The sequence below is a fragment of the Erigeron canadensis genome, chromosome 1 (genome assembly GCF_010389155.1).
Source record: "Erigeron canadensis isolate Cc75 chromosome 1, C_canadensis_v1, whole genome shotgun sequence".
Lineage (NCBI taxonomy): Eukaryota > Viridiplantae > Streptophyta > Magnoliopsida > Asterales > Asteraceae > Erigeron > Erigeron canadensis.
Window position 1 is genome coordinate 20,720,203 of NC_057761.1, and position 12,314 is coordinate 20,732,516.

The 12,314-nt window shown below is 34.6% G+C and overlaps 2 protein-coding genes and 1 long non-coding RNA gene across 3 annotated transcripts; 2 read left to right on the forward strand and 1 right to left on the reverse strand.

Moving 5' to 3' along the window:
* Positions 1–464: 464 nt before the first annotated feature.
* Positions 465–1,457, forward strand: LOC122586704. Its single transcript, XM_043758691.1, has one exon. It carries the CDS (start codon positions 465–467, stop codon positions 1,455–1,457), a length of 993 nt encoding a protein of 330 aa, XP_043614626.1.
* A 3,659-nt stretch (positions 1,458–5,116) lies between these two features.
* On the forward strand, positions 5,117–7,156 carry LOC122585327 (protein C2-DOMAIN ABA-RELATED 4-like). The gene is made up of 3 exons (XM_043757455.1): positions 5,117–5,383; positions 5,983–6,078; positions 6,745–7,156. The coding sequence occupies exons 1-3, from the start codon at positions 5,231–5,233 to the stop codon at positions 7,036–7,038; spliced, it is 543 nt and encodes a 180-aa protein (XP_043613390.1). The 5' UTR covers positions 5,117–5,230; the 3' UTR covers positions 7,039–7,156.
* Positions 7,157–7,645: 489 nt separating this feature from the next.
* Positions 7,646–8,405, reverse strand: LOC122597051. Its single transcript, XR_006323407.1, has 2 exons — positions 8,368–8,405; positions 7,646–8,006 (listed from the first exon to the last, which is right to left on the reverse strand). It is a non-coding gene; the product is annotated as an uncharacterized LOC122597051 (long non-coding RNA).
* Between the last annotated feature and the right edge of the window lie 3,909 nt (positions 8,406–12,314).

Consider the following 12,314-nt stretch of genomic DNA (forward strand, 5'->3'; position numbering starts at 1 on the left):
TGAATGGCTAGACTTAAACCTTAGACATGACTTGACCTTAGGTGTTCGGTAATTTTATATGAGACCCGAAAGAGTGTTTGATGATGTTAGCTTATAAACTTGCTAGTATTAAAGCACAATAAGAAGCCGGTCTTATTGTGGTTGAAGTACTAACAAATTATAAACTAACGGCATCAAACCTTGGGACGATTTAGTATAAAGTTATAGGTTTGGCTTTTAGTTTGAATGAGTAGAGATAGGTTATGAATTTAAATCGATTTATTCACTCTTATTATAGTATGGCCGACCAACATAATAACGAAGATGAACACAATAGACGAAATGAAGAAGAAGAGCCCGTATTTGACGAGGATAGCATGGACATTTCAGATCAAATAGGGAGAGCTTTAGAGAAGTATACTCCCCTCTTACTAAAGAGGTTGAATCAAACTTTAGAATGAGCAGTGAATGACCACATTGCACAAATGATAAGAGAAGAAGTTGCGGTTAATGTGCAACGAGAGTTTGAGAAACGGGATGCCAAGGATAAAGGCAAAAAGACCGAGAAGGAGAAAGATGTGGAAGTAACGGGAGAAAGGGTTTACAAAAAGAAGTTCACTTTTAGGGACTTCGAAGTATGCCACCCACCGGAATATCACGGTGACCGTGATCCCATCGTTTGTACTCGGTGGATATCGGAGATAGAAGGGGTTTTCCGTACTAGTCAATGCCCCTCACATTTGAAAGTTATATTTGCGGTGGGTATGCTTAGAAATAGTGGAAAAAGATGGTGGGATGGATTGTTGGCCATGTTCTTCAAAGAGTTTAGGTCGGAGGCCGAAGTAACTAAATTGAGAAGTGAATTTCTCAATGATTGTCAAGGGAGATTAAGCTTGAATGAATTTCGCGCTCAATTCTTGGATAAAGCACAATTTTGTTCGGAATTTCTTGAGAACGATCAATTGCTAAAAGAGCAATTTTACATGAAATTGAAGAAAAGCTTGAGGGAAAAGATAAGCTTGCGTCAAATGGAGTCTTTTTCTATGTTAGCGGATGTGGCTCAAGATCATGAGATTGAGCAGACGCGAGTGGATAAGGATGTCACGGGAAGAAAGGTTGAGAGTACCGATTCCCCAAACAAGAAACCTAAGCACGTTGGAAGTTCAAGCGAAGGATTTGCAAAGAACGACATTCCTTTTTGCCATCAATGCAAAAGGATCCATTCAGGTGTGTGCAAGGCATCAATGAAGGGTTGTTATAATTGTGGAAAAATGGGGCATATGAGTCGAAATTGTAAGGCGGGGTCGGAGAAGCCGATCATGTGTTTTAAATGTTTTGAAGGGGGACATATGAGGAGTTCTTGTCCATTGCTAACTGAAGAGGAGAGGCAAGAAGAAAGGAGAAAAGAAGTGGAAAGAAGGAATGCACAAGCTTATGGAAATCAACAAGGTAGGTCCTTCCAACTTACCTTAGAGTAAAAACTTAAAGATACTAATAATGTATTCGCATGTATCTCTCCTACGTATGATATTCCTATACGGATTCTTTCGATCTTCAGAAACCAACAAATCACTTGTTGCCTTTTATTTGGTTCATATTATTCACGTATTTAAATTACTCTTAGGCACCGCGTTACAAGTCAAGGTTAGGAACAACAAAATGCAGTTAGTGAAGGATGGGTATAATAAATGTATCACCAAAATTCTCTCAATCTAACTCAAAATCCCTTTTGATGATAAAAAAAATTTTTTTATGTAGTTTTAGGTACGAAGCGGTGGAGTTCTTAAAATGTTAAGTTGTGTATGTGATGAAGAGGCGATGCAAATACTTATAAGGGTGGAGATGTGGTTGACAACCGAATGGAGCGTTCTATAATGTTTGTACTTTTGCTCGTGCCGTCGTTATTTATCTTGCAGTTGTCAAGCCCTTTTTTGTAGTGGGGGAGCATTCCAAGTGGCGGAGAGTTGTAACACCCCAATAATTTTAAGATAAATAAATTAACCCCTTTTTTGTAGTTTTGACATTAAAATAATTTCCTAGTCTTTCAATTCTGAATCGGGGGTTAATTTAGTTGGAACTTTAGCGGATAGTGGGTAAAATGCCTACAATTGGAGAAATGGGTCGTGGCATCTCTAGGAAGTGCCAGCCAACTCTTTTCTTATGAGTCATGTTTCCACTCCATTCCTTTCTTCCCCCATCATTTCTTTCATGCAATTCTTATTGTTTTCTTCAAAAATCAAACTAAAATCCTTCAATTCAATAATAAGATCATCCATAAAAATCATCACCATCATCATCAATAATCTTTACCAAGCAAATTAAAGCTAGGGCTTGCGGGTTTTGTGGTGGTGGCCGAAATTGCTATAGAAAAGAAAGGAAGAACAATTTTCCAACTTAAGTCTAAGCATTAACCTATTGTTTGTTGAGGTATTGAATTCCTCTAATTTAGTTTTTATCTTTCTTTTTGAATTTAGGGTTCATGGATGAACCAAATTGGAGGTTTTTGCTAGAAAATGAATTATGGTTAATTTCTCCCAATTCCTTAGTTAACCTAGTTGTCATTGAGTTATATGATGTGTTTGATTATGAAATTGATAAGTTCAAAGTAATAATTTGAGTTTGTAAGAAAAGATAAAGTGGGGGAGAGCACGGACGCAAAGCACGGTCGACCGTGCTTGCGGCCGCAGTTTCTCTGTCTTCGAGCAAAATTTTTTTCGAGCTTCATCCGATGTTTTCAAGGCCTGAAACTTATAGGTTATGTTTATTATGACATATTAAGGTGTTCTAATTTGTTAGATTTTGAATTTGAACATTTTGAGTTTTTCACCTTATTTTGTCTAAAAATTTTCCAAGTATGGATTAGTCAGATAAAGTCAACTTGTAAAAAAAAAAAATGGTCGAGTCGAGTTGAGTTCTTTCAGATAAGTAAACAAATTTTTGATCAAAAAAGGAGTCGAGCCAAAAACCTTGCAAAGCCATCTCTTGTTGTGTTAAATTCTAAACATAACGTAGATCAAAGGGTTTTATATAAAGATATTTTTTAAAATTGATATTATGCTTTTCATAAGATTCGAAGTATACTCGTCATACACAAACTAAAATGATGAATTGTTCCACCATGCTAAATAATCATACTAAAACATTCAACATCATCTCAATATGTAGCATTTTTCCGTGATAGAATAACAGCGGCTAAAAAATTACACCATTAATGAGCTAGTTTCAAAACAGATTCAAAATAATCATAGTCGATATATTAAAATAATTAGAATCTTACTCATAGCAAAATTCGACTTTTTATCTAAAAGATTATAGAAGGATATAATCGTAAATCTGAAGTATACTCCATTAATGAGCCACTTTCAAAACAGAATCAAAATAATCAAAGTCAATATATTAAAGTAATCAGAAACCTACTCATAGCAAATTTTTACTTTATATTTAAAAGGTTATAGAAAAATATAATCGTAAATCCTAAGAATTAATATAGGTTACAAATAAAAAATTTAATATATGATATTTAAATTAGTTAAGTCATATATCACAACTTAATCAATACGAAAACTAAAGAAGAAACATACGAAAATTAACTCCATATAAATATTGATTCCAGTTTACCTTTTTTTCCAACTTTAGTTAAATAAAATTTTTACAGTTTCTTATAATCTAAAAGTGTAAACTATATAATTTGAAAAATGAATACCAATTCATCAACAAATACCATCTCGAACGTTTTGATTTTCTTTGGGTTGTTCCACTCCGAAACAGTCCATACATGCATAACACGGAATCGTAAATGATGGTTAACATGTGTTGGCTTAAAATATTCAAGATTAACTAATGTGGTCATATTTTTTGTTGTTGAAGAAGAAGCCATAACGAACTTATAATGGACAACAACTAAATTAAAAGAAATAATAATTATGATAACATAAGAATTCAATGTTAAAAATTAAAATGTAAATTAATTGATTTTAAATTGGGTGAAATTGTAAATTGTTGATGGAAAATCAAAAAGTGCAAATTAACTAATTTTAAGTGGTCCTAAAGATTTAAGTGCTCAGGACGAGCCGATAACAAAAGTCCCCTTACCGCTAGCGAATTCAAGTATATAAACAAAACTTTTATAAATGACAACTACAGTTATACGGAGTAATTTTTTAAAATTGTAACTTCAAAGAAAATGGGCACGGGACACGGGTCGGGTTTGCCCCTTCCCCAGGGCCTCCCTTGTTTATCGGTTCGTAATAGTTGTTTGTTATAATAAATTAATAAGGGGTTTGAAGAAGCAAACCTGCAGCGCTTATCAAGATATATATGTTTCTGGTACTTATTTACAGGTCATTAGGTCCTCTTATGTTTTCTGTAGTTACTAACGTAAATCAAAATAATGAAACTAACATAGTCTATACGTACATGCGTCACCAGGGCACAAAGGAAGGCCGGTAGACGAGGGCAAGAAAGCCGATGCTCAATAAGATGGATAACGCGGATAAGGAGGCGTAATAGATGGGGATATGTAGGAACGACTAACAAGGACACCTTGGTTTGATTAAAAATAACAATGTTCTGTATTGTGAGTGCAATTTTTGGTAGTCCTTTTTATGAGTTTTCTGGGTATCAGATTGTAGCATTTAAACACTTTAGACTACAGTAATTCAAATTGATATTTTTTTACTACGTATGGCCGTATACGAGTTGAGTTGAGCTCGAGCTCAACTTAATTGTTTAAACCAACTTCAGAAAGATAAGTTGCTACTCTTGAAAGAAAAAGTTGTGAGTTTCAGTTAAATCAGTATTTGTCCAAATCAAGGGACGCCGGGCGCTTCCCCCTTGATCCTTGCTATGTTTACCGATTCGAATTAGCTCAAACGAGTTTGTATTTTATACTCACCAAATCATAGCTGTGCTTAAACGGAAATCCATTGATTTCAAGTACATCGCTCTCAAATCTAAAATGACTCAATGACACTAAAATCACAACATTTACCTTTCCAATCTGGTAGTCAGTTCATTTGTAAAGACATTACATCAAAAATCCCATATAGTATAGAAAGAAACAAATACAACAATTTAGAGATGACATGTATATATAACAATAAACTAGTTAGAGTTTTTTTATTTTTTGTAATATTTTTATTGGCAATAGAGAATTTCCAGCCTAATGTTTCTCCAGACCATAAATGCCTTCCATTAACAATTAAATTAACTAAAACCAAACAGGTTTTCGTGTAGAGAGAAATGCACAGCCATGGCATCATCACCAAACGCGCATGGAGGACCAAAAATCCAAATGGAGAATGTGCTGGGTCTTTTGAAAGTTAAGATCAAGAAAGGCGTTAGTCTTGCTGTTCGTGATATTACAGATAGCGATCCCTATCTTGTCATAAAGATGGGCGATCAGGTTAGTTTATTTCTATCTTTTTCAATAAGAACATATTATATGACCCATCAACCAAGACGTTATGAGTTATAGTCACATAGTAGACAAATTGTAGTATTGTACCATGATCATGTGTAACAGAACCGTCTTTAGGGTCCCCAATTTGGATGAGGTTTTTCTTGTAAAGGTTATCCTGGGAAGGCAAGATATTTCATGACTATTTCCGAACCCTTCCCTGACGACCTCTAAGATTGTACTTATCATGATTTGTACACGAGATCTCTTGCAAAGAAGTCATGATGTTACCTTATCCAACTCACCACCTTGTAGATGGTTATGTAATTATCAAAACATTTCTAAATATCATGGTTTAAATCCTTTTATTCTTATGATTTCTACCTATTGTATATTCCCTTTGAGTTCATTTTTTAAAACATAAAAGACACAAATATTTCGAAACGTGTTATCTACTGTCTGCAATATAAAGATACTAGCAATTTCTGTTAGTTATGATACTCGATGTTTTAGAACTAATTGGTTAGCATTTTGAAAAGCATAGTACTAGTATTATATGATACTTAAGAAGATGCATGACTGTCTCATGTTTATACTTGGTGCAGAAACAAAAGACCAGAGTTGTTAACAAGGACGTCAACCCTGTGTGGGATGAAGAATTGACTCTTTCTGTATTAGATGTCAATCTTCCAATTAAACTGGTAAATTTAAAACATGGATGGATCAGTAGTTACTTTACTTTTCATTTGGCTTCAACATGAGTACTACTTGTATGAATATATGCATGAATATGATGTATATATACTAATTTTTTTTTTGGGCCATCGGGGGCCATTGCCCCCACTCATTCTACACTACATCCGTCTCTAAATGTAATCGAAAGCAAAAAAGATCATCAACATAATCCTAGTTGTCTTTTCAAAAGGCATACAACCAAAAAGGCTAGGGAACATGGTAACTGCTAGACGACTATGTTGTGAGCTTACACCTTGTCGCCAATTGAACCCGGACATCAAACCATCTTTGTTATCGGTTTTATACTTGTATTAAAAGGCTTTTAAGCTAAACATGACTTTTTTGATGTGGCAATTTCAACTAACTTACTCATAAGCTGTTTTGTTCTGTTTCTAAGGGATCAATGAGGTAAACTAAAAAGTAACAGGTCACGTAATGCAATCAAAGGCATAAAACATCATCATTCGCTTATGGATTATGAACTTAGATTCAACGTATTAGTACTAAGTTGTAAAAATAGGTTTAATGGTTAACACATCAAATCTGGCCCGTTTTCATGACTTATCTTACTGGCATGCTTGACCCCGCCCATTTGCTAGCTTTGATGGTATTCATGTGTTTTGTGGTTTCAGACAGTGTATGACCATGATGTGTTATCGAAGGATGACCCAATGGGTGATGCAGAATTTGACATAAAATCGTTTGTAGAGGCCTTGAAAATGCCACGTCTAGAACGGCACCCAAATGGGACTGTCTTAAAGAGAATAGCACCGGGGAGGACAAACTACCTAGCCGAAGAAAGCTGCATAACATGGAAAGACAAAGAGGTTGTTCAACATCTTTCTCTTAGACTAAAAAATGTTGAAACTGGCGAAGTTGAAATTGAACTACGTTGGGTCCATTTACAAGGATGTAAAGGATGGTAGAATATATGTTAATTATGTACTTTTTTTTATTAATTACTTTAAGCATTTCTTTGCTTAACCTTATTTTCATCTTGTTTAGAAGTATCAAATTACAATGATGATAATTTTTCTGTTACAACTTGCCTTGTGTAATTTCTCTCTCTTGAGGAACTATACAAATTACAATGATTGTATAGGAGGTTTTATGTTAGAACATCTATTGCTAATTCTTCAACATTTTACTGATCAATGGCAAAGTTTTTTGACGAATTACCATCTCCACCAGAGTCTTTAGTGAACAAAACCATCTTGGTCTGCGTCCATCAAGACCAAAATTGGTCTCGGCTCCCAACCAAATGCTCCTTCATTAATGAAAAGAGTTCCAGTCAAGTTGAATATTTGATAGTAAGTTCACCTTTGAGGATCAAAGATTTCTTTGAGATTCACAATAATATGTCTATTATCTCGGCCCCCAACCAAATGGTTGAGACGTCCTGATTCTAATGGTTGTACATTGGATGTTTGCTATGATTATATTACCACTTAATAGCACAATGGTTCAGTTTCTAATTAGTCCACACTTGAATTAATTAGTTGCGATGAAAAATAGTTGCAGTTATTAACTATATAGAAACTGTTTAGTTTCTTACAATTTAATATGAAATAATCATTCCTCCTAATACAATTTAATCAAATTGACTATATAGAAACTGTTTCTTACAACAAAACAATTATACATATGTTTCTTATAATACATACATGAATCAATCAGATAATTCCCTAACAAGTAGTTATAGTTTCACCTTCAAATGAGGCTCTTAACCACCCGAAGCTCCCACCTTCCTTCTCCATATCAATCACGTTATTGCCCCAAACAAGCTTCTTTTTTTTTTGTATGTGGCCACTATCTCTTGAAAGACTTTGTGGCCCTTGTTCCCAAGTCTACTATTAAATGTCTTGTGGACTCGAGTCGATATCAACCCAAGTATCTGTTCATAAAAGATTTTAAGGCATGCTGAGTTATATGTGCACCCATTGCCTCTGTTTCTGAGTTATACAACGTGTATTCCTTATTTCTAGTTTCACTTGCAACCGAGTTCGACCAAATTATATAAAATTATTGAGGTCCCAATAAATTTGAGGTCAAACTGGTTAAGCTAATGTAAATATGATTTAAATAGATCATGAATGTCAAAAATCATCCGCACCGATGTATTAAAATGCATAAAATTTTGGCCCAAACCCATTATAATTAAGCAGTAGATTTGCCATCACATAGGTTTATTTGTTGCTAGAGAAAATAGTCATATATGAAGATGCCATAATCAAGGGTCTGAAAGAGAAGCTTACCATGCCTAATCTCTTTTTTTTTTCACCACGCCTAGCTAGGGTTGTAAACGAACCGAACGAACACGAACGGGACCTTGTTCATGTTCGTTCGTTTAACTTAACGAACGGTTCACGAACGGATAAACGAACATATTGTTGTTAATATATAGACATATAATCACGAGTAAACGCAACGGAAGAATCGAAACAAATATGCAATCAAGTTAATTAACAAAGAGAGAATTGAAACGTGTACCTTTGCATAAAGCTTCCAATAAGATTATTATTATTGTAGGGTTTAAAGTAAAACCCCTCTACGATCGCACACTAGACACTCCTATACCGTATGCTAGTACCCCAATCACGAACCAAACAACCCTTTGTTTATTATCCCTAAAAGTCGAAAACCGAAAATCCCTTGGAGAGGGGATTTCGGCCGATCCTAAGAGAGATGAGAGGAGAGGTTTTTGCTTTGTGTAATTGTGTAAAAAACCCTTGGAATTAGCCCTCTATTTATAGGCTAACTAGTTAGGGTTTTAAACTTGATGGGCTAGCAACTTCAAAGGCTTTCCAAGCCTTATAATTTTCGGCCCTATCACTTTAGAATGAGGAAACTTCCACTAATTCATAATTACACACAAACACTTCCTTCTTAATTAATTAAATACATAATTAATTAATTCGTGATTATATTTTAATTAATATATTACATAATATACTAATTAATAATATAGAATTACCGTATCATTTCGTGTGACCCCGTAGGCTTAAATTATTTCCAGACATACGATCTATTATAAAATGATCACACTCCAACAATTGTTGTGTTCATTAAGAGATAAACGACCATAATGGCTTGTTCATGTTCGTTTGTTTATGTTCATGAACGAATATTCACAAACACAAAGAAACGAACACTAATGAACGAACAACTAACAACAATAAACATACATATAGTTATAAGTATTGAAACTTAAATCAAGATTACAAAATATCCATATTCTAAAATGGTAAGTTTTAAACATGGATGGATCAATAGTTACTTAAGTTTTCAAGTGGCTTAAACACAAGGGGGGAAGGTGTGGGCTTTGGTTTCCACACGGATTGGTTGAAGCCGAATGAAAAGTCCACCGCTACCTTTTTGGTTTCCATTTGGTTTGAAGGAAATCGGTTTGTGAAACCAATTTTGATAATACATGAATCATCCGTTGCTTTGTCTAGGAATTAATGAATTGTATCATTGCAAGCATTACTATTAAAATGAACATAATCTTTCTAATTTTTAACTATAAATACATATCTATTTTACTACTACCCTTTCAAACACTTTCTCTAATATTATTTTATATCCATCACAAACATTTCACAAAAATGGATTCCTCTTCTTCCTCTTGTGATGAGTTCTTTCTTCCCTTCAACCTTCCCGAGTTATCCACGGGTAGTACACTACATTTTTTGCAATTCATTTATGATTTGCTTGATGACACGGGAAGCTCAACCGAAACTCGAATGTATATTGAACGTTACCGGGAAAAAGCTCACGAAACTCTAATGCGTGATTATTTAGTCGAAGAACCATAGTTCGGCTACCATGTATTTCATCATCGGTTTTGCATGAGTAGGCACTTATTTTTTAAAAAATTTTGGTCATGTTGAAGAGACATTCGTATGGTTTCAAGAGGGGGAAGACGGACGGGAAAGAAACCTTCACGGCTCTACAAAAATGTACTTCGGCAATTTGGCAACTCACAATGGATGAACCTCCTGAAAACTTTGATGACTATTTATGCATGCCTGCAAGAACGTCAGTGAATGCCTTGACGGTTTTTGTAATGCGATAATTTATTTATATGGCTGAGAAAACTTACGCAGACCTACCCCCGATGACGTTGCATGCTTGTTCCAGACACACGAATTAAAACATAAAATTCCTGGAATGCTTGGTTGCACTGATTGTACACAATTTGTTTGGCCTATATAAGAGAGTTGATCATCAATACCCGACTAGGCGACTATCATGCTTCAAGCCTTTGCTTCATATGATTTGTGGATTTGGCATGTGTTCTTTGGTCCTCCCGGTTCAAACAACGAAATTAATGTTTTGAATTAGTCTCCATTATATCTTACCGAGCGAAATGGAACAACGCCAAATAGTTCATTGATAGTCAATCAATGGACGATTTTACAAACGTGGATACTATCTTTCCGACGGAATCTATCCTAGGTATTCAACATTTGTTTAATCATATCCATATCCAACTAATCCAAAGGAAAAAAAGTTCAAAAAAGTACAAGAGTCGGCAAGAAAGAGTGTGATGTGCCTTTGGTGTTCTTAAGGGGAAATGAAAGATTTTGGTACGTCCACTCCGGCCTATGACCGTAGAAAAAATTGGTAAACTCGTTTATGTGTGTTGTATATTGCACAACATGATTATAAAAGATGACGGAAGGACAATATCACCGGTTCAAGTTGCAGTAGTTTATAACCCGGATGCACTGCCTGAGTTATTAGAAGAAGAAATTCATCAACGCCTCCGATATGATCTTACGGAGCACGTAACGGCTCAAGACTTGTCGTACCTTGATGATGTAGCGGCTCAACCACTACCCATTGAAGACTTAATTTAGTGGTTTAAGAATTATGTAACTTTTTTTTATTTACTTTTAAATGTTATGTTTTTTATAAATGTAGTTTATATAATTAATATCAAGTGTTGTATTTTTTTCTATGATTGTTTATCGAGAAATGTAAAAAAAAAAAATAAATGATCATAACACATTGTAAAAAAAATAGTGAGTTTTTGGATTAATGGGTTGAAATGATTTGACAACAAACTATAGGTGGATGTTGTGGGTTGATATATCATGACACCCTCTCCCCTATGTACAAATTGCATGATACTACATACATATAATATATCTATACTAAAACATTTTTGGGCCGTTGGGGGCCATTCCCCCCCTCTCCCTCTCCCCCTCCTTATACACTACATGCCAATGTTTTAAATACCGGTAAATACCGGCCAGTATTACCGGTACCGGAGACCACGTCGGTATTTTAAGTCCAGTATTTTTCTGGTATTTTCACTATTCAATATCGGCCGGTATTTCCGGTATTCCCGGTATTTTCCGGTATATTTTATGATACTTTAATGTTATTTTTTGTTACTTGTGAACTTTAAAACCTATATTTTGTTATGAAATACATATTTGGTATTATTTTTGAGTATTTTATAATTGCATTTTGACTATTTTTGTTAAATTGTAATTAGTTTTGTAAGATTTTTACACAAAATAATATAATAATTAAAAATAGTCGTACCGGCCGGTATTTCCGGTATTACCGATAATACCGGTAATACCGGAAAATTTTTCCACGCCGGTATAACCAAAATACCGGTTTTTAAAACATTGCTACATGCTTTCCTATTGTCTTTTCAAAAGACTTATAGACAGATAATCTTAATCTTAATTTTAACTACCTTAAAGCATTTGATTATCTTATATTCTCAAAAAAAAAAATTTGATCTATCCAAACTACTCATCTAATTTATTCACAAATTTAAATATCTTCACCTAATATACATAAAATATTCTTAATAAAATTATTTACAACATACATCCCTCAACACTTAAAATAACTCCAATACATTCTTTTACATCAATTACTTTTATATTAATAACCACGCCACTACCGCCGCCGCCACCCTCCGTCGTCACCACCACCACCACTTGTCGCCGCCATCACCACCACCCATCAACGCCGCCAACACCACCGTACCACCGCGTCGCGTGGGCATATGACTAGTCAACTCAAAAAGGGAACATGTTAACTGGTAGACGACTGTTTTGTTACATGTTGCTAATTGAACCCATCAAACCATATTTGTTAATGTTTTATACTCATATTAAAAAGCTTTTGAAATAAAAATGATTTTTTTACAGTGGCAATTTCAACCAGCTTACTT